Source organism: Chiloscyllium plagiosum, unplaced genomic scaffold, assembly GCF_037043375.1.
Source record: "Chiloscyllium plagiosum isolate Xiang-an unplaced genomic scaffold, Cpla_swu_hap1 HiC_scaffold_22, whole genome shotgun sequence".
NCBI lineage: Eukaryota > Metazoa > Chordata > Chondrichthyes > Orectolobiformes > Hemiscylliidae > Chiloscyllium > Chiloscyllium plagiosum.
Window position 1 is genome coordinate 7,124,814 of NW_028270160.1, and position 22,307 is coordinate 7,147,120.

The 22,307-nt window shown below is 46.6% G+C and overlaps 1 protein-coding gene across 1 annotated transcript in view; it reads right to left on the minus strand.

The window, feature by feature from the left end:
• The window catches only part of LOC122561416 (semaphorin-4G), a 94,204-nt gene that overhangs the window by 68,992 nt on the left and 2,905 nt on the right, over nucleotides 1–22,307 (minus strand). The window contains exons 2-7 of the mRNA XM_087999254.1: nucleotides 14,475–14,635; nucleotides 12,374–12,436; nucleotides 11,488–11,586; nucleotides 11,284–11,374; nucleotides 5,103–5,219; nucleotides 3,455–3,609 (exon numbers count right to left, since the gene is read on the minus strand). Coding sequence (XP_087855380.1) covers nucleotides 3,455–3,609; nucleotides 5,103–5,219; nucleotides 11,284–11,374; nucleotides 11,488–11,586; nucleotides 12,374–12,436; nucleotides 14,475–14,635 — 686 coding nt within the window. The remainder of the gene's footprint in view (nucleotides 1–3,454; nucleotides 3,610–5,102; nucleotides 5,220–11,283; nucleotides 11,375–11,487; nucleotides 11,587–12,373; nucleotides 12,437–14,474; nucleotides 14,636–22,307) is intronic.

Below are 22,307 nucleotides of genomic sequence, written 5' to 3' on the forward strand. Positions count from 1 at the left end.
ATGCTCAGCTGTGTCCAAGGAAGGGGGAACAGGGCTAACGTTTCAAATCTCTCGGAACCTTGCAGGAAGATCATCAAACACTAAGAACAATTAGAATGTAAGGAATCAGACCAGGAGTCACCCACCTGGGCTTACAGCCACTTCTGTGATTCATTCAGATCATGGATTAGCATCAGGTACACCCAGCATTCCTGTCCTATCCCCATACCTAGTGATCCCAAACTATTGCTATTTTAACTGGAGTTGATCATTCTAAATGGGTTTGGGCCTCCCTTAGTGGACAAGGCAATGTAATGTCGCAGAACCACATTGAGCACTCAGATCTATTATGAACGATTTTTTTTTGGTCGATGCAAGAATTATTTTTAAAACGTACCTGTGGGAAATTACTCATTTCATGAACTTTTCTTACAAATCACCTGTCTCGGTTTTATCATAGAATCCCTAGTGTGGAAGCAGGCCATTCAGCCCATACTGACCCTCTGAACAGCATCCTACCCAAACACATCCTCCTATGTTAGCCCTGTAACCCTACACTTCTCATGGCCAATTTACCTGGCCTGCACATCTTTGGACTGTGAGAGGAATCCGGAGCTCCCAGAGGAAACACACGCAGTCACGGGGAAAATGTGCAAACTCCACGCAGATAGTCGTCCAAGGTGGGAATCAAACTCAGGTTCCTGGTGCTGTGAGGCAGCCACGCTAACCACTGAGCCGCCCTGTTTTAGGGCTGTCATGTTTATTGTTTAGAATGTTAGTTAGAAAAATAAGATTTCTGAGGGAGAGGCTGCCTAGCTCATCTCTTTGCCTTTCTGAAATATCTTTGCTGAGTCTAGTCCGAACCCCGTATCACCTGGATGATTTCTGGAGCAAGCTATGACTGCCAAGACCCCAGAAATAACTGCATGTGTCCAATGATCATTAAGAATGTCAGACTGACAAACATCATATCCCTTCTTTCTAAGAACTAATTATTAGCTGTATTTTTCTCCAAATTAAAATTTGTCAGAGAGAAATCAAATTGTCCCATTATCTGGGGTATGTTTGTGTGTATTTCAAGGATCACTGGACTCAAAGCGTCACTCTGTTTTTCTCTCTAAAGATGCTGCTAGACCCGTTGAGTTTCTTCAGTACTTTCTGTTTTTGTTTCAGATTTCAAGCATCGGCAATTGTTTGATTTATTTCATTTTATTAAAGAATTAAGCTAAAGCTTTGTACATACAAAATAGGCACTGGTAAGATGGCCATCAAGCCCACTGAAACGAATCCTTCCAGATAGAAACAGACCCCAGTCACCCATCTACTCTCCTTCTTATTCCTCAGCGATTAAGACTGAGAGAGTAGGAGCAGGAGTAAGCCATTTGGCCCTTCGGACCTGCTGCACCATTCAAAATGATCATGGCTGATCATCCAACTCAGTCCCTGGTCTCACTTTTTCTCCATAACGTTTAATTCCTTTAGTGTTTTAGAGGGATATGCTGGCAAATGGGGCGAGGTCAGATTGGGATATCTGGTCAGCACGGACAAGTTGGAGCGAAGGGCCTGTTTCTGTGCTGTATGCCTCTATGACTCTAGAACTATACCTAGCTCCTTCCTAAAAATGTTCAATGCTTTGCTCAACCGCACAGAGTTCCACAGGCTCACCACTCCCTGGATGAAGATATTTCTCCACATCCCAGTGGCCTTCCCCATTGCTAGCATTCTGCCTCCAGCTGTTAGATCTTACAAAGACTTTGGAGAGGGTGCAAAGAAGGTTTACCAGGATGCTGCCTGGACTGGAGGGCTTGTCTTATGAAGAGAGGTTGACTAATCTCAGACGTTTCTCTCTGGAGAGGAGGAGGAAGAGACGTGACCTGATCGAGGTATTCAAGGTAATGAAAGGCATGGATAGTCAATAGCCAGAGACGTTTACCCAGGGCAGGACTGACTGGCACGAAGGGTCATAGTTTTAAGATATTAGGAGAAAGGTATAAAGGAGATATCAGAGGTAGGTTCTTTACACAGAGAGTTGTGAATGCATGGAATGAGATGCCAGCTGTGGTGGTGGAAGCAGAGTCATTGGGGACATTTAAGCGACTGCTGGACATGCACATGGACAGCAGTGAGTTGAGGGGTGCATAGGTTAAGTTACTATAGTTTACATTAGGATTGGATCTCGGCACAACATCGTGGGCCAAAGGGCCTGTTCTGTGCTGTAGCAGCATTAATTAGCAAATTTATTTCATTTAAGCAAGATGAAAAAGTTCATGAATGTGCAAGGAATATCTTGCAGGTAAAAAGTAAACTCATCCTGGTCTTACCAGACCATTAAACTGCTCCCTCATGACAGAGAGAGAGCCAGATAACTGGTGGTGAGTTTGAGAAACTGATGATTTAGGTTAGGAGGTGGTACAACTGAAATATGACAAGATGGATGGAAGCAGGAAGCAGGGGAACGAAGGGGCCATCCTCGTCTCTCCCCCCACAACAGGCCATACCTTCCTCTTTAGTGAGCTATTCTAATCTACTCCCTGACAGAGGGTTCTTACACAGCGATGCTCACACCAAATGGCACAGCAAAACCTTTTGTGAACACCGAGAATTCCACCATCTTGCAAAATCCGCATGAAAGCAATGATCCATGAACATTCCTTAGCCAGCAAGAAATACAGTAAACCCAATAACACGCTGCACTTTATGATTGCTGGAAGACAGTAAAACTGAGATAGGGGTCAGTTTAGCTCACAGAAACAACAGCTGCTGGAGAAACTCAGCAGGTCTGGCAACAATCTGTGGACGGAGAAATAGAGGTTTCATTTTGGACCCAGTGACCCTGCTTCAGTTTGAAGTTTCTCCAGCGATTTCTGGTTTTGTTTCAAATTTCCAGCATCTGCAGGTCTTTGGATTTTCTTTTTGGTCAGTTTAGCTCAGTTGGCTGGACTGCTGGTTTGTGATGCAGAGTCAAACCAATGACATGGGTTGAATTCCCACACCAGCTAGGGTTACCACGAAGGATTCTCTTCCTCAACCTCCCCCCTGGTCTGAGGGGTGGTAACCCTCAGGTTAAACTCACCACCAGTTATCTGGCTCTCTCTCTGTCATGAGGGAGCAGTTTAATGGTCTGGTAAGACCAAGATGAGTTTACTTTTTACCTGCAAGATATTCCTTGCACATTCATGAACTTTTTTATCTTGCTTAATCAATGAAATAAATTTGCTAATTAATGCTGCTACTTTGCAGTTCTGCCAATGGAAATAAACATATAGGATTGAGCTCTGTATCTCACCTGCCATCCCACAACAATCTTCTGGCCTGTGCATTTTCGCGCGCACACACCCACACACACACATGGACACACACATACTCACTCACACACGCGCACACTCATATATATACACACACACACACACTCGCACATAGGCGCATACACACACACGCGCGCGTGAGCGAGCACAGAGCTCTGAAGCCCTCTTACCTTACAGACTCGAGCCACCCTTGTGACTAGCAGCTTCCCATTAAATGCGTTCTCTTCGTTAAGTTTCTCCGTGAAAAAGAAATAAATCTTGTCGTCATCTCCCACAGAGCTGTTGACACTTTCTGTCACCAAGACAGAGTCGATAAAGGTTACATCTACAAAGGGGGACACAGCAATGAGTCAAACCCATCAAGGCCCTTTGTCCCATCGATCCTATTCTAGCTCTCAATGGGATCTTGGCCCATCTTCTGTATTACTTCCATTTTCCTGCCCACTGCCTCTTGTTACCTGAGGCCAAATTCTGTCTATCATGACCGTGAATGTGGCAAGGTAAGAGCTAGGAGAAGGAGGAGGTCATTCAGCCCCTCGGGCCAGCTCTGCCATTCAATACGATCATGACTGATCTCATCTAGGCCTCATCTCCACTTTTGTGCCCACTCTCCGTAACCCCTCACCCCATCACTCATTAAAAACCTATTAATCTAAAGAGGAGATAGATAAGTATATTCATCAATAAAGCAGCCACAGGGCTGTGGGTGCAGAACTCTAGAGATTCATGAAAAGCTGACAAAAATAAAGACATCCAAACCGAACACTCCACAATGTTTGAAAACATGCTGGGGGTGGGTTAGAGGGAAGGAGATGCTGAGGTTAACCCTTTCTCCCCCATCCAGGGCCTGAGTGATCTCTTCTCCAGCATTCTGCTTTAACTTTCAGATCCTAGGGCCCTTAAACTTTGCACTCAACGTGACAACAGGAAAGTTTATTTTGTAAACACGGAGCAATTTAATTCCAACATCCTGCCTTGAGTTGCGGTCATGACTGGCCCTTTCCATTCTTCTCCACTTGTCCTACAGTGGCTTTCTGGGCCACTCCACACAGCAGCTAAGAGTCAGTCCCATGTAGACCAGACCCTGGGAGGATGTCAGATTTCCTTCTCAAGTAAGTGAATGACCATCAGACAGATTGAGCCACCCGTTAGTCATCAGAGATCTGAACAGCCACAGGAACAGCTGTAGGCCCTTCAGCCCCTCCAGCCTGTCCCATCATTCAATGAGATCTTGGCTGATCTGTGGCCTAACTCCATCAACCTGCCTTTGGTCCATATCCCTTCATACCTTTGCTTAACAATAGTTTATCTCTCTCAGATTTAAAACTAACAACTGATCCAGCATCCACTGCCATTTGGGGAAGAGAGTTCCAAATATCTCCCACTCTTTGTGTGTGGAAGTGTTTCCAAACATCTCTCCTGAACACTCTGGCCCTAATTCTCAGACTATGCCCCCGGTTCTAGAATCCCTCACCAGTGGGAATAGTTTATCTTTAGTGAGCTTTGAATAGATTGAACACTTTGACCAGATCGCCCCTTAACCTTCTGACTTCTAGAGAAAACAGGCCCGGTTTGTATAATCTTCCCTCATAACTGAACCCCTGAAGTCTTTCTTGTAAACGTACACTGTAGTCCCTCCAAGGACAATCTATCCTCCCTAAGGTGTGGTTCCCCATCTTAACTCAAGTCTCCTTTTACAACCAAGGGGAGGAGGAGCTTGAGTGTTACCCTGGGGCTAACATTGAGAGCTAACAACTTCACTCCAGGTCAGCTTGTCTCAGCCGGATTACAATTGAAGAAGTGAATTATTTTCCTTACCATTCAGTGAGTAAGGGAGGGAATCGTCCATCTTGAGGGAACGTTTTTGAAAGTTCCTTTTTATGTCTGCCAGTTTACCATGGAATCCATACAGCGTAGCAGTGTAGATGTTATTGTCTGTCAGGGAAGCAGATGATGGAGGTTGAGTAGTTCACCTGTAAAGTCTCTGCTACAAACTTAAAAGCAATTCAGATGCGCACAACCGCCCTCAAGAACAACAGCGATATTTTTGGGTTTCGGCGATACATGAGAGAAACTTCAGGGAGCTCTACTCTGTCACTTCCATGAGGAGGTGACTGGCCTCTTCAAGATAATGATGAGAAATTGTGAAGACTTTCCAACCAAACTGGTTGCTAATCCAGGGACACAGCTATCTGGGGATGTTGACTAAGAATTAAAAAATAGGTGAAATGCAGCAGAGTCTTTCCATCTTTCATGGGTGACACTGACTAGGAGAAAGTGAGGACTGCAGATGCTGGAGAGTCAGAGTCTAAAAGTGTGGCACTGGAAAAGCACAGCAGGTCAGGCAGCATCCGAGGAGCAGGAGAGTCAACATTTCGGGCATGAGCCCTTCATCCCCTGCTTCTCAGATGCTGCCTGACCTGCTGTGCTTTTCCAGCGCCACGCGTTTTGACACCAGCTAGGCCAGTATTTATTGTCCAGAGAGCAGTTAAGAATCAATCACGTTGCTGTGGGTCTGGAGTCACATGTAGGCCAGGCCAGGTAAGGACGGCAGATTTCCTTCCCTGAAGGACATTCATGAACCAGATGGGTTTTTCAACTGACAATCAACACCAGAAGGATGGTTTTTTTTTAATTTGGACCCAGTTCTAAAGCATTAGTCTTGGGTTCTGGATTCCTGGCTCAGAGATGTTACAATTGCATCACCATTGGACATGTTCCCTAAAGTGTGACAATAAATAAAGTGTGACAATAAACAAAAGAAGCCAAAAACTGCAGATGCTATAAATCAGAAACAAAACCAGAAAGTGTTGGAGAAACTCAGCAGGTCTGGCAGCATCTGTGGGGAAAGAAAATAGAGTCGATACTAAGCACTGGGTGCAAAACATTAAGTCTACTTTGTCTCCACATATGCCGCCAGACCTACTGTGTTTCTCCAGCGCTTTCTGTTTTTGTTCTTTCAGATGTTCCCTACAGCAAACATTCGCAGAATGGCTATGTTTCCAGGAGATCCCAGTTGTGGTGAATGGTTTAACAACAGTGTGTGTTGTTCTGCCAATTTAGAGGGCACTGACGGGGACCTAGAGTCACCCATAATCCTAAACCAGGAAAGGGCCAAAAATCCCAGTCCCTGAAGTGAGTCAGTAACACATTCGCAACAACGCATGTGAATTCAGCACCATGGTTCAGTGGTTAGCAGGGCTGCCTCATAGCACCAGGGAGCTAGGTTCGATTCCAGCCTCAGGCAACTGTCTCTGTGCACTTTGCACATTCTTCCCGTGTCTGTGTGGGTTTCCCCCGAGTGCTCCAGTTTCTTCCCACAGTCCAAAAGATGTGCAGCCTAGGCGAATTGGCCATGCTAACTTGCCCATAGTGTTCAGGGATGTGTAGGTTAGGTGCATTAGTCAGGGGCAAGTGTAGAGTAATAGGGGAGGGGAATGGATCTGGATGGGTTCCTCTTCAGAGGGTCAGTGTGGGCCTGTTGGGCCGAAGGGCCACACTGTAGGGATCCTATGATTCAATCCAGCAACTTTTGAGATTGTTGTTCCTTACACCAGCCTGCAAGTGACCAGGTTTGTTGGAAATGCGATTTATAAATTGTCATAGTGGGGTCAGAACTCAATGATCACTGGTCCAATCCACGACAGATATGTGATGAAACAATTCAAGGCACTCCTGGTGATAAATTAATAGTCTTGTCCTTTTCCTACAAGCCATTACCTTCCTCAGTCATTGAGTGACCAGTTTTTGAAGCTCATTTAACAAAAAGGATTTACATGCAAAAGGCTGCTTATTCAACACTTGAATCAAAGCAAAATGTGGATGTTGGAAAAGTGAAACAAACACAGAGAGAGTGTTGGAGAAACTCAGCAGGCCTGGCAGAATGCATGGAGGGAGAAACAGTTAACGTTTCGAGTCCAGTGGGCCTTCATCAGAACTGTGAATTATTCGGGTTACAGAACACGCTGAATAATTGGACTGATTAGCTGTAATTTCAACTTGTTTTCCCATGCAGCTACAATGAATAAGGTTATCGCTGAGAGGTGACCTCGTTTTATTCAATGACTTCCGACATCTAGAGAGAGCATGTCAGGTGCTCGTATATTGGTTTCCATAGTTTGTGTTTTTTGGATAGGATCATGACACACATTCCAGAGAATGAAGGACACCGCTCTCTATCACCCAACATCACTTCTGCTTTTATCACCTGCATGGTCAAAGCCTTTGCAAATTCATGATCGAGCCTTAAAGCAGCATCAGGAACAAATATCCCATGGCCACTAACTACTACAGTGGGATGTGATCCCAAAGTTTCTGGTTTGGAGACATAGGGACCGTCCATTGCAATGTAACCATGCCTGATACATCAGCTTTATTTCATTCTCACTTGGGACAGCTCTGCCTCATGGTGTCATTGCTTGTCAGACACATCATGTAAGACCATAAGACACAGGAGCAGAAATTAGGCCATTCAGCCCATCAAGTCTGCTCTGCCATTCAATCATGGCTGATATGTTTGTCAACCCCATTTTCCCGCTTTCTCCCCATAACCTTTGATCCCCTTGATCCTCAAGACCTTATCTATCTCCATCTTAAATATACTCAATGACCCGGCCTCCACAGCCTCCTGTGGCAGTGAATTCCATAGATTCCCCACTCTCTGGCTGATGATGTTTTTCCTTATCTCCATCTAAATAGTTTTCCCTTTACTCTAAGGCTATACCCTCGGGTCCTAGTCTCTCTTACCAATGGAAACAACTTCCTAACATCTACTCTGTAGCTTCCCATTCCCACTGTCCTATGCTGACAATTCTTTGCTGGCTTCACCTTGTTTTACCTTCCACTCGGCTCTACCTGCACCCTGTCACTTGCTGAAAACCTATCCTATTTCTAACTCTTCTCAGTTCTGATGGAAGGTCATCCACCTGAAACATGAACTCTCTCTCTCTCTCTCTCTCTGTCTCCCCAGAGATGCTGCCTGACCTGCTCAGCATTTTCTGGTTTTGATTCCCAGCATCGGCGGTATTTGCACTGTGACTGGTTGGGTTGGCAAGTCGCCATCAGCCTACAGAATTCCCCACGGCGACACCCATCAGTTGGTGCCACTTCTTCCTGTAACGTAAATTGTTTTGAAACTTGGCATTCTTGCATGTGTCCAGATGACAAGCTTCAATGAGCTGTCTCTCTTTCCAGCAATGTTCAGGTTCACTACTACCATGACATAGGAGGAAGTAGATAAGGACAGTTACAGCCGCATTGAAATGACTAGACTTGATGAAACTGAACCAAAAGTTTTACTGAGGAGTCGCAGACCACACAATCAAACAGTAGATTTTAGCTAATTATCTATCCCCTCAGTGATTGAATTAGGGGTAATTTTCAAGCTCCATACTCCCTGCAGCAGGGAGTGTGCAGTTGGAAATACTTACCAGAAATTCAAGAAAGCAAAACTGGAAAATACTGGAAACAGGTCAAAGGCAAGGAATAATGCAGCAAGTAACTCACTTCCTAACTCTCCAAAGCCTGTCCACCATCTACAAGGCACAAGTGTTTTACTTTTGCCACTGTTTACCTATTATTTACTATCTATACTCCTTAACTCTCTGATCTGCCTGTATTGCTCACAAGACAAAGCTTTTCACTGTGCCTCGGTACACATGACAATAAATTCAATTCAAGTCAGGAGTGTGATGGAATACTTTCCACTTGCCTGGATGATAGCAGCCCCAACAACACTCAGGAAGCTTGACACCACCCAGAACAAAGTAGCCGCTTGATTAGCACCACATCCACAAACATCCTCTCCCCCCACCACCGACGCTCAGTAGCAGCAGTGTGTACCATTTACAAGATGCACTGCAGAAATTCATCAAAGATCCTCAGTCAGCACCTTCCAAACCCACTACCACTTCCATCTAGAAGGACAAGGGCAGCAGATACATGGGAACACCATCCCCCACAAGTTCCCCTCCAAGCCGCTCACCATCCGGACTTGGAAATATATCACCATTCCTTCACTGTCTCTGGGTCAAAATCCTGGAATTCACTCCCTAAAGACATTGTGGGTCTACCCACAGCACATGGACTGCAGCGGTTCGAGAAGGCAGTTCACCCTCACCTTCTCAAGGGGCAACTAGGGACGGGCAATAAATACTGGGCCCAGTCAGAAATACTCACATCTTATGAACGAATAAAAACAAACACTTATCATAGATTCATAGAGTCAAACAGTTTGGAATCTAAACCTTCGATGCAACCAGACCATGCCAATTGTGTTCCCAAAATAAACTAATCCCACCTGCCTGCTCCTAGCCCACACCCTTCCAAATATTTCTTCTTCATGAACTTATCCAAATGTCTTTTAAATGTTGTAACTGTACCCGTATCCACCACTTCCTCTGTCAGTTTGTTCCACACGCGAACCTCTGTATGAAAACGTTGCCCCTCATGTCCTTTTTAAAGCTCTCTCCTCTCACCTCAAAAATATGCCTCCCACCAGAAGGAAAAGACACCTGCCGTTCACCTCATCTACATCCCTCATGATTTTATAAACCTCTATAAGGTCACCCCTCAACTTCCTACACTGTAGTGAAAAAAGTCCCAGGCTATCCATCCTCACCTTATAACAAATCTTTCATACCCAATAACATCCTGCTAAACCTTTCTGAACCCTCTCCAGATTAATCATATCCTTTCTATAACAGGGCGACCAGAACTGGATACACTATTGCAAGAGGCCTCACCAACCTCCTGTACAATCTCAGAACAAGGTCTCAACTCCTGTACTTAATGGTCTGAGCAATGAAGGCAAGCATGCTAAATGCCTTCTTAACCTCCTTAACCCTGTTTATACGTGACACAAACTTCAAATAATTATGTATCTGAACCCTAGGTCTCTCTGTTTGACAACACTACCCAAGGCCTCACTTTTAATTGTGTAAGTCCAGCCCCTGTTTGTTTTACCAAAATATCACATTTCACATTTATCCAAATTAAACTCCATCTGCCACTCCTCAGCCTATCAACCCAATCAATCAAGATCTCTGTGTAATCTTAGATAATCTTCTTCATTGCCCACTATACAGTCAGTTCTGCTATAACACGATAGTTCTGTTCTCATGAGATCCTGTGTTATAAGAAAACTGCATAATAGCAGCACCATTTAAATAAATGTGGCCAGAATCACATTATAACCAATAGACACTTTTAAAGTGTCCCCAATTTGTTAATCGTGTTACAGCAAATTCACGTTAATGAAATAAGTGTTACAGCAGAACAACCTGGACCTGCAATTGTGGTATCATCCACAACTTACTAACCATGCCTTCTATATGCACGTCTAAATAATCTACAGAAATGACAAACAAGCTACATTAGTCAGAGGGAAATAGGTCTGGGTGGGTTACTCTTTGGAGGGTAGGTGTGGACTTGTTGGGCTGAAGGGCCTGTTTCCACACTGTAGGGAATCTAATCTAAAAAAAGTGGACCCAGCACCGATTCCTGTGGAACACTGCTGGTCACAGGCCTCCAGTCTAAAAAACAACTCTCCACCATCACTCTCTGTCTCCTACCATAGAGCCCATTTTGTATTCAATTGACAAGCTCTCCCTGAATCCCATGTGATCTACCTTTACTAATCAAAGTCCAAGTCAACAATGTGGCCTGCTCTGGTCAAAATCTGGCAGCATTTGTGAAGAGAGAAACAAGAGTTCACGTTGTGACCTGTGACCTTTCACACAGAGTTCGGTTTCTCTCCTCACAGACACCAGCTGATCTGATGAGTCTTTCCAGCATTTTCAGTCGTCATTAAAGATCTCCAGTATCTGCCCAACCCCAAATTCGAGAAACTCACTGTGATTTTCCTGAGCTTGAGCCCAGTTAGACAGACATTGCCTGAATGTCACGATTCCACAGAACCAGACAGACAGAGAATGACCTCGATCTATCTGACCTCAATAACAAACATGCTTTATCAGAGCATCAGATGTTTACTCCTTACCTACAATGAGACCTGTGTATCCGACTGTGGGGTCATAAGGACATCTCTCTTTCCCCTCGAAGGTAGGTGACAATGCAAAATTCTCAATCTCCTTAATAGTGGGAGAGGGGAAAAATTAAGTCAAAATGATAAAGACATCTGCAAATGATATGCAATACAGGAGAACGGTTTGAATATCAATGCTGGCAACTCAGGAATACTTACAATATAAGCACAGTGAGGATGAAATGCATACGTCCCACAGGTATATAAATGAGTCCTATTGAATCTTTGCAGGAAGCGAACATAGTTAAAACAGTCAATCTGCAAAGAGAACACACAAGTTTACAACTGGGTCCTTTCAGTTTAAATCTCCCAAACACTCAAGTCTATCAACAACAATAATTTGCACTTCACCGAAGGGATACCACATCAATAGAATTTGGTACCAAGCCATATATCAGGCACAGTGACCCACAATGACTCATGAGCAGTACGGTGGCTCAGTGGTTAGTGCTGCTGCCTCACAGCACCAAGGACCTGGGTTCAATTCCAGCCTTGAGCCACGGTCTGTGTGGAGTTTGCACATTCTCCCCGTGTCTGTGCGGGTTTCCTCCGGGTGCTCTGGTTTCCTCCCACAATCCGAAGATGTGCAGGTCAGGGTGGCTTGGCCATGTGAAGTGGGGTGGGGTGGGGTGGGGTGGGTCTGGGTAGGATGCTCTCCTTGGGAGGGTCGGTGTGGACTCAATGGGCTGAATGGCCTGCTTCCCCACTGTAGAGGTTCTATAATCCCACTCAGACAACTCTCAGTCCACGCTTTAAAGGGGGAAAGAATTCCAAGGTCTCGGACCCGTCGCTTGAAGACGTGGCTATCAACAGTGGGGGAGACAAAAATGGGAGGTGAGGATGGAACTGGAGGAGCATATTATAGAGAAATAGGTGGAAGCTCTAAGAGGTAGGGAGGAGACACAGAAAATGGAGAAATCTGCAAACAAGATCAAAAGTTTTCAAGTCGGAGTGACGCAGAGCGGCGAGTGCAGGAACAATGAGTTCATGGGACTCTGTGTAGGTTAGTACATGGGTTTGGATCAGGTCAGTCCACCGCCCATACCTCAGTAAAACCTCGCTTCTCCAGGCAATCCCTTCGTTTGGCTGGCAGCACTCCCCAGTTTATCTGTTAACCAAACAAGAGTTTGAATGAACATTCAGACCTTGTGCATAAATAAATAAAAGACAGCAGGTGAGAGGCTGAGCTGGTACAGGGGCAGGGATGGAGTTTAGCCCCGTTCCTCATCACCACCTCGGGGAGGGGGAGCTGTGGACCACGTCGGGAGCTCCAGGATTTGGGCAATTCCCGGCTCACTAATGTCAAAGAGCTGCATTTACAAGGAGAGGAGCTCCTGTGGTGTTTGTGTGGAGAGGGGCCTGTTCAGTGAATGGATTCGCACTGACCCACAGGCGAATGGAACTATAAATGCACCCATCCCACTGCCCGGCCCAACAAGGAGGGGGGGGGGGTGATGTGGGCCAAACACCACTCTTCCTCTGAGCCAGTGGGAGTCAGAGTGGAGGATGTCGTGGCATTTGATCTTCCTGACCTTACGTGAAAGTGACCTTGTCTCTCCCAATGCCCCCAAACTCCAGTCCAGTCCAAACCCCGACCTGTTTCCCACACTTGGGTTATCCCAGCGATGTTTCTATACCAGGCGACAGCCGCGTGATATCCCACCAAATCATTCAGCCCAAGAGCCGATTGATGTTCCGGAGTCGGGGTGGGGGGGGGGGGGGGGGGGTTGGAATTGGTGGAATTTGAAAAGAAGAGAAATCCAGTGTTGAGGGTAGATCGATGACCATGAAAACTTTGCTGCTTGTCATGAAAAGAAAACCCCATCTGGTTCACAAATGTCCTCTTGGGAATGAAAGCTTACCCTGCCTGGCCTACACGTGACTCCAGACAGACAGCGATGGGCAATAAATGCTGGCCAAGTCACTGGGCTGAACTAAAAATAACATTTGTTTACCCTCCCCGTGTAAAACAGAGGTCCCAGGATTCAACCTGAGCAGCAGGTAGCACCTCTCACTAGGTAACCCCACCCCACTCCCCCACTCCGGTCACTCTCTGCTGTGGTTTCTCCTCTCGCTTTCTCCACCCGACCCTCGCTCCATTCCCCATCCGCTATTGGCTACCTCAGGCCCTTTGCGGGGTCAGTTGCTCTGCATTTCAGACTGGTCCTGAACACCTGCAGCCCCTCCCAGTGCCTGAAACCCTCCCACTCACACTGTGTCCCCTGGCCCAGGCCAGATTCCAAGGTGGGGGTCACTGAGGTGCACCTCGATGTCTGGGGCCCACCAGCTCAGTCTGAGCCCTGGCCAGCCCTGGGTTACCCCCTCAGTGCTCTCCATCCACTGGCCACTTCAGCTCCTCCAACTGGGCCATGAGTGATCAGACTAATGTCAGTGAGACACTGATTGAGGCAGGGTAGGAGGGGCTGATTTTACCCCAGCAGCTCCCGGGAATGGGGGTAAAGTGTAAAACTCTGACCCTGCTCTTTAATGTGCCTGTTTTCCACATCCTTAACAGTTAATGCTGCACAAATGCTATTTTGGGATCTCCACAATGTAGACTGAATGGCTTACGACTCCAGGGCGCTATCACACTCATATTGACCGTAATGGTCCCAATGGGATTCCCTCCCGACTCAGAAACTGTATATGAAGCATTTAAGGTATTAGCCAAGACAAAACAGGTGTGACACACATACCTCCAGCTGCTTTGAACCGAAGTGTGAGCTAAGAAATTTGTAATGGAAGGTATATGGACAGAATGTAGGGAGCAGTAAAATGCAGCCGTGTTCTGGGAGGGGGGGGGGGGGGGGGAGGGAACAATTATCTCTGCTATCTGACCCTCAATCAGCCAATCATTGGACTTTGCTCCACTCCCCTCAACAATCCAGTATGCCTCCCCCCAACTCCCACTACCTGGGGTGACAAAGTATTCCTCCAATAGATCTCACCATTCACATTGTGGAAGGGGATCAGTGTGAACCGAGCCAATGGTGACCTTAGAAAGGGAATGGTGACTGATGCTTCGTTTGCAGGGATGTGGGTTGGGAACAGGGAGTGGGGGGCCTATTAGATGGGCTCTGTCCGGGAGCCAGCACAGGCCTGATGGGCGGAACATCCCCTCCCTTTGACAATCCCATGCTCCTTACCACTCTCGTAGAGCTGTCGTTAATGTTGCTGATGTTGAGGGCAAAGATGGCTCCTCTTGCCCCAACATAAAGACGGCCCAGACTCTCCTCCAGCCAGAGTGTGGTGTAGTTGGAGACGCTGTGACTGAATCGCTTGTAATCAGATGAATCTACAAGAGATAAAATATATAGTGTAGAAGATTAATTTTCAGTGCTAGTGTCAGGAGAAAGAATAGAGTTTATTAACAGCTTCACAGCACTGCACACATCACAAATAGGAACTTAGAAGCGCAAGGACAGAAGACTCCAGGACAATACTCAGTTAGATCATGGCTGGTACAACCCTTCCCGATCAAAAACCTATTGATTTGGGGTTTGCATCTACTTCTGAGTGTTGTGCAATACAAGACCTCCAACGGTGAAACAATGGGCCGCTCCCTCTCTGCCACGGAGCAAAGGGAAGGATTGGGGAAGGCTTCATGCTTGGGAGAAAGGGTGAGACAGAGCGATCGAGGTTGACGGAGTCTCCAAGTAAACTGACCAATCGCACACACTTCCCAATATAGGGTCAGGACTGATGGAAGCTCGAGATGGAAAAGCAAGGCCTGAACTTTGGAAGAGCCTGTGATGGAGAAAGAGATAGAGCGAGGGATGTAACGAAGGATGGAGAAAGGGAGGGAGGGGCTTAAAGCCAATGAATTTCACTTTGTGAAGTGTGCTCTCTGGTGTAATGTTGGAAAAACAGCAATCAGTTTGTGCACAGCAAGCTCCCACAGACAGCAATGTGATAATCAGCAGGATCACCTGTTCCTGTGATGTTCGATCAAGGGATAATTATTATTAGCCCGAGATACCTCCAGTGCTCTTCTTCATAACAGTGGCATGGCATCAAAACAGGCAGGACAGGGCCCTGTTTAATAACACTGGAACTTGGAATGTGAATAGGGGCTTAAGATGAGTTATATTTTGGAACGGTTTCCGAATGAGGGGGCAAATGGTTGCACTGCGGCATTCTGGGAAGGAAGGGTAATGTTTACTTGATGCTTTCAGACGTGCTTTCCCAACCCTGACAAACAAATGCGAGGCGATGAACGGTAGTGCAGTGAGACACAACATCTTTCAAAGTCTTTTCTCAATTCTACTTGCATATTTCTCATTGATAATATAGTGAGGAGCGAATGGGAGAATCACAGCATATGCAGGGTTAACCCAAGAACCTTCAGGAAGAGTGCTGAGCAGAGAGACATAGATTACACATCAGGACACAGGCAAGAATACCAAATCTCAACCCTTCACAACCACTGCATACAACAGAGAAATAGGTTCTGATGCATTGACAATTGAACCCTGATTGGCCAAGATATTGCCATGGTGAGGACGTTAGGCACCAAAAGTTCCTGAGGAGTTGAGAATGGGTGCAAGACTTGAGCAGATAAATGGGGCCCTGTGCATGAATGGGTGCTGCTTTTAGCAAGTCTAATTAAGCCACATCACGCACTTGACTGATTATCTCACATTGGGTTTTAGCCCGGCTATTTCCATAATTATTTGGCAAATATTGCTCAACCAGGTGATCACAACCAAGAGTAGATGTTTGGTTTTGAGTTCTGAGTTTTGGATCCACAAGGGGGACTGATTGAGCATGGCCTGTGTTCTGCTGATTTATCAGTAACCAAAGGACGGTTCTGTTTGATTCATACAGCCAACCTTTGGAACGTGACGTCTAACTGTGTGACATTGCACCAGCACTGAAATCCACCCACAATACTGCTCAAAGCTTCAGGGAGGATCCAACGCCACACGCCTCACTGATTAACCTCCTTCGCATGAACCATAGACAAGGTCAGAAGTCACACAACACCAGGTTACGGTCCAAAAGGTGTATTTGAAATCACAAGCTTTTGGAGCGCTGCTCCTTCCTCAGGGGAAGCAGAGGGAAGTGCTCTGAAGGAGTAGCGCTCCGAAAGCTTGTGATTTCAAATAAACCTGTTGAACTGTAACCTGGTGTCATGTGACTTCTGACCTTGCCCACCCCACTCCAACACCGGCACCTCCACACCACAGAGAGCCTTAGACAGAAAGCACAAATCAGCCATTCAGCCCTAACCCTCCGTGCTGGCATTTACGCTCCCCATTTCTTTTATCAGACTTTAAGGAGAATTCAGATAAGTGCATGAGGGACAAAAGCAGGAAGTGCTGTAGAAACTCAGCAGGTCTGGCAACGTCTGTGGAGAGAGAAAAGCAGAGTCAACAGAGTTCGTCAGAACAGTGGGAGTCAGACTGAACTCGAGCTGTTAGCTCTGATTCTCTCTCTTTCTGTATTTTCAGTGCTGCCAGACCTGCTGAGTTTCTCCAACACTTCCTGTTTTTGTTTCAGATCTCCAGCATCTGTGGTTTATTTTAAGCCCAGATGCTGATGGGGTTAGCTGACAGAGAGCTTTATTGCATAATCACCAGCATGGAGGCTTTCTGCCACTTTATGTAGTTCTGAAGGTCTTGTGTAAGTAAACACTGGGACAGTTGTCAGGCTGATCCTGACCACAGTATTCATCCACTGGTTTCCCATGCTGTTGGTGTGTTTCAGTATCTACATTTCCATCAGCCCCTGTCCCCTTACCGCTGTAAGTTTTACAATGAACACAGAAAGCTGCAGATCTCCATTTGAGATGGTCTCTGTACAGTCCATTTACTTCCCATACTCAATCCAACACACCGGCGTGAGATTTTCATTCCAGCTACAGGGAACTGACTGAGGAACTCAAACCCACCAAGAGATAAAACAGAACATTACAAAGCCTCCCCGTTAAGATCACCACATAGCTTCTCCAGAAAGTTGCTCACTAAGTTCGGTCATAGCTAATACAGCGTTAGAACAGAATTAGTGCCATTGAGTCATTTAGATGTCCAACTCGTCTGTGCCGACCAGATATCCCAACCTAATCTAATCCCATTTGCCAGCACTTGGCCCATATCCCTCTAAACCCTTCCTATTCATAGACCCATCCAGATGCCTTTTAATTGTACCAGCCTCCACCACTTCCTCAAGCAGCTCAATCCATACATGCACCACCCTCTGTGTGAAAATGTTGCCCCTCAGGTGCCTTTTAAATATTTCCCTCTCACTCCAAACCTATGTCCTCCAATTCTGGACTCCCCCATCCTTGGAAAAAGACCTTGGCTATTCACACTAGTTATGCCTCTCATGATTTTATAAAGGTCACCCCTCAGCCTCGGACACTCCAGGGAAAACAGCCCTAGTCTATTCAGCTTCTCCCTATAACTTAAATCCTCCAATCCTGGCAACATGCTTGTAATTTTTTTCTTAATCCTTTCAAGTTTCACAACATCTTTCTGATAGGAAGGAGACCAAGAATTGCACACAATGTTCTGAAATTGGCCTTGTTATCAGTTATCCCATGGCGATTTTAACTATTTTGTGCATATAAAACATTGTACAGTTGCTTACTGTTGAGAAATGACGTACTGTGATGAAGGTTTTCATGATGTGTAGGTGCCGGTGTTGGACTGGGATGGACTAAGTCAGAAGTCACACAACACCAGGTTACCAGGTTATTGTCCAAAAGGTTTATTTTAAATCACAAGCTTTTGGAGCACTGCCCCTTTGTCAAGTGGGAGGAAGTGCTCTGATGAAGGAGCAGCGCTTCGAAAGCTTGTGATTTCAAATAAACCTGATGGACTATAACCTGGTGTTGTGCGACTTCTGACGCAGAGTTTTTTAATATTACAGGCATCAGGACAATTTGCAAGAATACCAACTTTAGCAGGAAACCAACATTTATATTGTATGAGGGGAGAAGCGCTAATTGGTTGGCAGGTGAATTCTGATTGGGAATGCACCAGTTAATAATGATTGACAGTTTACTGCCAGGCTTTGTGTCAATTTTCAGTCAGGTGGGTTGACTCTGATCAGTCAAGGCGCTGCCCGGAATAATTAACCAGCAAGTGGCTGTCACCTAGTTTACTGAGTTGAGCTTTGACAAAATGTGTACTCTATTGGCAGTAAAACATCTACGATGTAAGTAAAAGTTTTGCTCCTGTTTTGTGCTGGAACACTATCACAAGGCAACCCACTGGAGTAACACACTAGAAATCAATCATCCTGGAGCTGTCATTAAAGTTAAAGGTTGACATAAAATCCCCCCACTCCCTAATTTTCAGATCCAGGTTGAAAGCAGGGACCAGGTTTCTTACTGAATGAGAAATCACAATATGTTAAGAGGTTCTAACTACACACAAATACTTTAAATTAAGCAAATGCCACACATCAAAGTTCTGATCACTTTATAAACAATTCCCCCTTACACACAGACAAGAAAAATATATTGTGTTTGTTTCAGTACAGTCCAGCTGGGCTGAATGGCCTGTTTCTGTGTGGAAATGCTGGCTCCTCTTTCAGCTTTAAGGACAAAGGTCAAAAAAATTCCAGCAGAGGAACAGGCCCTTCAGCCCTCCAAGCCTGTGTCGATCCAGATCTTCTTTCTAAACCTGGCGCCTATTTTCCAAGGACTTGTATTCCTCCGCTCATTTCCCATTCATGTATCTGTCAAAGAAAATTACAGTAGAGATTACAATCTCCATCCCCACCTCTAAACAGCACTATCATTGGAACAAACTCTGCCTTTAACTGTTGTCAAGCATTCAATGGGGAGCTGGAGAGAGGGGGAGGGGGTTCATCCTGTTAACTGCGTCATGAGAAACTATTGCCTCACTCATAAAATAGAAGCAAAGTTCATAATTAATAACACATCAACGACAGACCATGTTGAAGGAACAAAGACCTGATCTTGGTGAGGGACTGCTAATTTCATGATCCTTCCATGGTTCTTGGTGTCTCTTGTACGGTGGCTCAGTGGTTAAGCACTGCTGCCTCACAGCGCCAGGGACCCAGCCTTGGGTCTGTGTGGGCTTCCTCCAGGTGCTCCGGTTTCCTCCCACAATCCAAAGTTGTGCGGGTTAGGGTGGATTGGCCATGCTAAATTGCCCATAGTGTTAGGGATGAAATTGCCCATAGTGTTAGGGATGTGTAGGTTAGGTGCATTGGTCAGGGGTAAACGTAGAGTGATAGGGGATTGGGTCTGGGGTGAGTTACTCTTTGGACGGGTTGGTGTGGACATGCTGGGCTGAAGATGATGCTAGAAAAGCACACCAGGTCAGGCAGCATCCCAGGAGCAGGAGAATAGACATTTCAGACATAAGCCCTTCATCAGGAATCTGCAGCATCTGCAGTCCTCACTTTCTACTGAAGGGCCTGTTTCTACACTGTAGGGATTCTAATTCAATTTGTCTACATTGAGGCATGCCCCGAGAAGTCATACCTTTGCAGATTAAATTGCATTGGTCACGCTTGTATAATCACAATCACCATCTTGTCCACACAGTGAGTGCAGTGAGGATGCCACTGGTTTGGTGATGAGATGGGCAGCTTCGTGGGAACAGGAGAATCGCCCTGGCCACAAGGATTAAAACATGGGGGAGCGGAGGGGATGATATTTTCCAGCCCTGAGCAATGGCCCTCAGCACAGCAGTGTTCCCTCAGCGAGTCTGAGCAACTACAGTCCTGACTCAGTGAGGAAGAGCCGAGGGTGGAACCTGAAGCCATGAGCATCTGACTCAGACCCCACCCAATGAACCATGGGCAAGTGGAGCCCAATGATCAGAGCTTCGTACACCACAACACGATGGAACAAAGCCGTACCGAGTATCGTACTGTCAAGATAAGCTGCCGTGTAACCGGAGGTGTGCACACACTGTTAGTGGAATCTTATGGTCTTTTGGGTTGCGTTGAGTTTGGTGGAATGACAGAGGTCTCCTGCCATCTCTTACTGAATTTACTGCATCGATTGAGAACCCCCCCGCCCAATTCCCACCCCCACCTCACCGCACGCCATTCCCAGAGCAACCAGCTGCTCTCCGATATCCCGGAATTGATTGGGGCCCCCCGGGAGCTGGCGCCATCTTTAAAATGGCTTGGGCAGGGGCTTGGGGCTCCTGCTGGAAGGGGTAGCTGACTCCCCCTTCCCCCAGGGGCAGCAGTGGAGACGCCGACACCAGACCCTAACCAGCCTGGTCCAGGGTGACCACCCCGGGGGCAGGAGAGCCTCAGAGCCTGAAGGAATGCTCACGAGGAAAACCGTCAATGCCCTCCTCTTGTCTGCCAACATTGAGTGCCACCCCCTTCCCTCCAATGGCTACCACTTCACTCTGTCCCTGCGACTGCACCGACCTCCCTGAGGGTCACGCTGTTTGCTCTTACTATTGCCTCACTCACCCTCGCCCACCCAACGCCCTCTCACTTGCACAGGACACGTCCCCACCTGCACCAGCACTATCAGCTGTGCCACCCAATTGCACCTTCCATCATAGCTGCCCCGCTCTCTTCCCAGGAGAAAGAACAGCCCACGATAGATGAGACAGAGTCACAATGGGTGTGGTGCTGTCTGTCTTTTTTATTAGCAGAGAATCCAGACTCTGCCTGCTCTGGGCAGCATTTGCACTGATACAGGAGGCTGCCCTTGACTTACTGGGCCGGGGCCCTACAGTGCAGATACAGGCCGTTCAGCTCATCAAGTCTACCCTGATCCGCTAGAGAGCACCCCATCCAGACCACCCCCACCCCCTTTACCCTCTCCCTGATACTCTGCATTTCCCAACCCACCCTGCTTGAACAGCCCTGGACACTATGGGAAATTTCCCACAGTCTATCCACCACAACCTGCACTTGGACTGTGGGAGGAAAGCATAGCACCCGGAGGAAACCCACGCAGACACGGGGCGAATGTGTAAACTCCACACAGACAGTCGCCCGAGGCTGGAATGGAACCTGGCACCCTGGTGCTGTGAGGCAGCAGTACTAACCACTGAGCCAATGTGCCACCCCAGGTCCATCTCACCAAGGCCCACCTCATTCAGAGCTTGGAGAGACCCTGCCCAGTGATTCCAAACCAGTGACCAGGCAGAAGCTGAGTCACCACAAGGGGGTGGAGTCAGTCCATTGGCATGGGGGCTAACTCCCCTCTGCCAGCCATTCCTGCTAGCCCAGATAAAAGGAATTGCCTCAGCAAGTGAGGAGCAGATCCGTAAGGCCCCATAGCCAACACCGTGAGAATCAGCTGTGGCGTGTTTCGGTAATCACCGAGGTGCCTGTATTCCAGGAATTCACTCCAGGGTAAAAGGCAGCTTTCAACCCATCAACAGGCCCAGCAAGATATTGTGCTGACTGTCCCCATTGGTCAAAAAACACGACAATGTGCAAAGACGCCAACAGAAATACTTTCCAAACGCATGTATTGACAAGCGGATAATAGAGGGTTTGGAATTAGTTACAGGCGATGATGTAAACAAGAGAATCAGGTTACACTGTTAAGCTCTCCACTAGCCATTTTATTCTCCATAATGTGTGTACTCTAGTTTTTATTTCAATAGTGTCAGGTACAGACCATTCAAGGTGGCAGGCAGGTGGAGACAGCTGTTAATAAAGCAGATGATGTGGACGTGCCAGGGTTGGACTGGGGTGAACAAAGTCAGAAGTCACATGATACCAAGTTAAAGCCCAACAGGTTTATTTATAAACCGCAAGCTTTCAGAGCGTAGCCTGTTGGACTATAACCTGGTGTCGTGTGAATACAGTATTCTTAGCTTTATTAATAGGAGCCTAGATTACAAAAGGAAGGAGGTGATTGGTGTTGGATGTGTACAAAGTATTTAGAGTCATAGAGTCATCGAGACGTACAGCATGGAAACAGACCCTTCGGTCCAACCCATCCATGCCAACCAGATATCCCAACCCAATCTAGTCCCACCTGTCAGCACCTGGCCCATATCCCTCCAAACCCT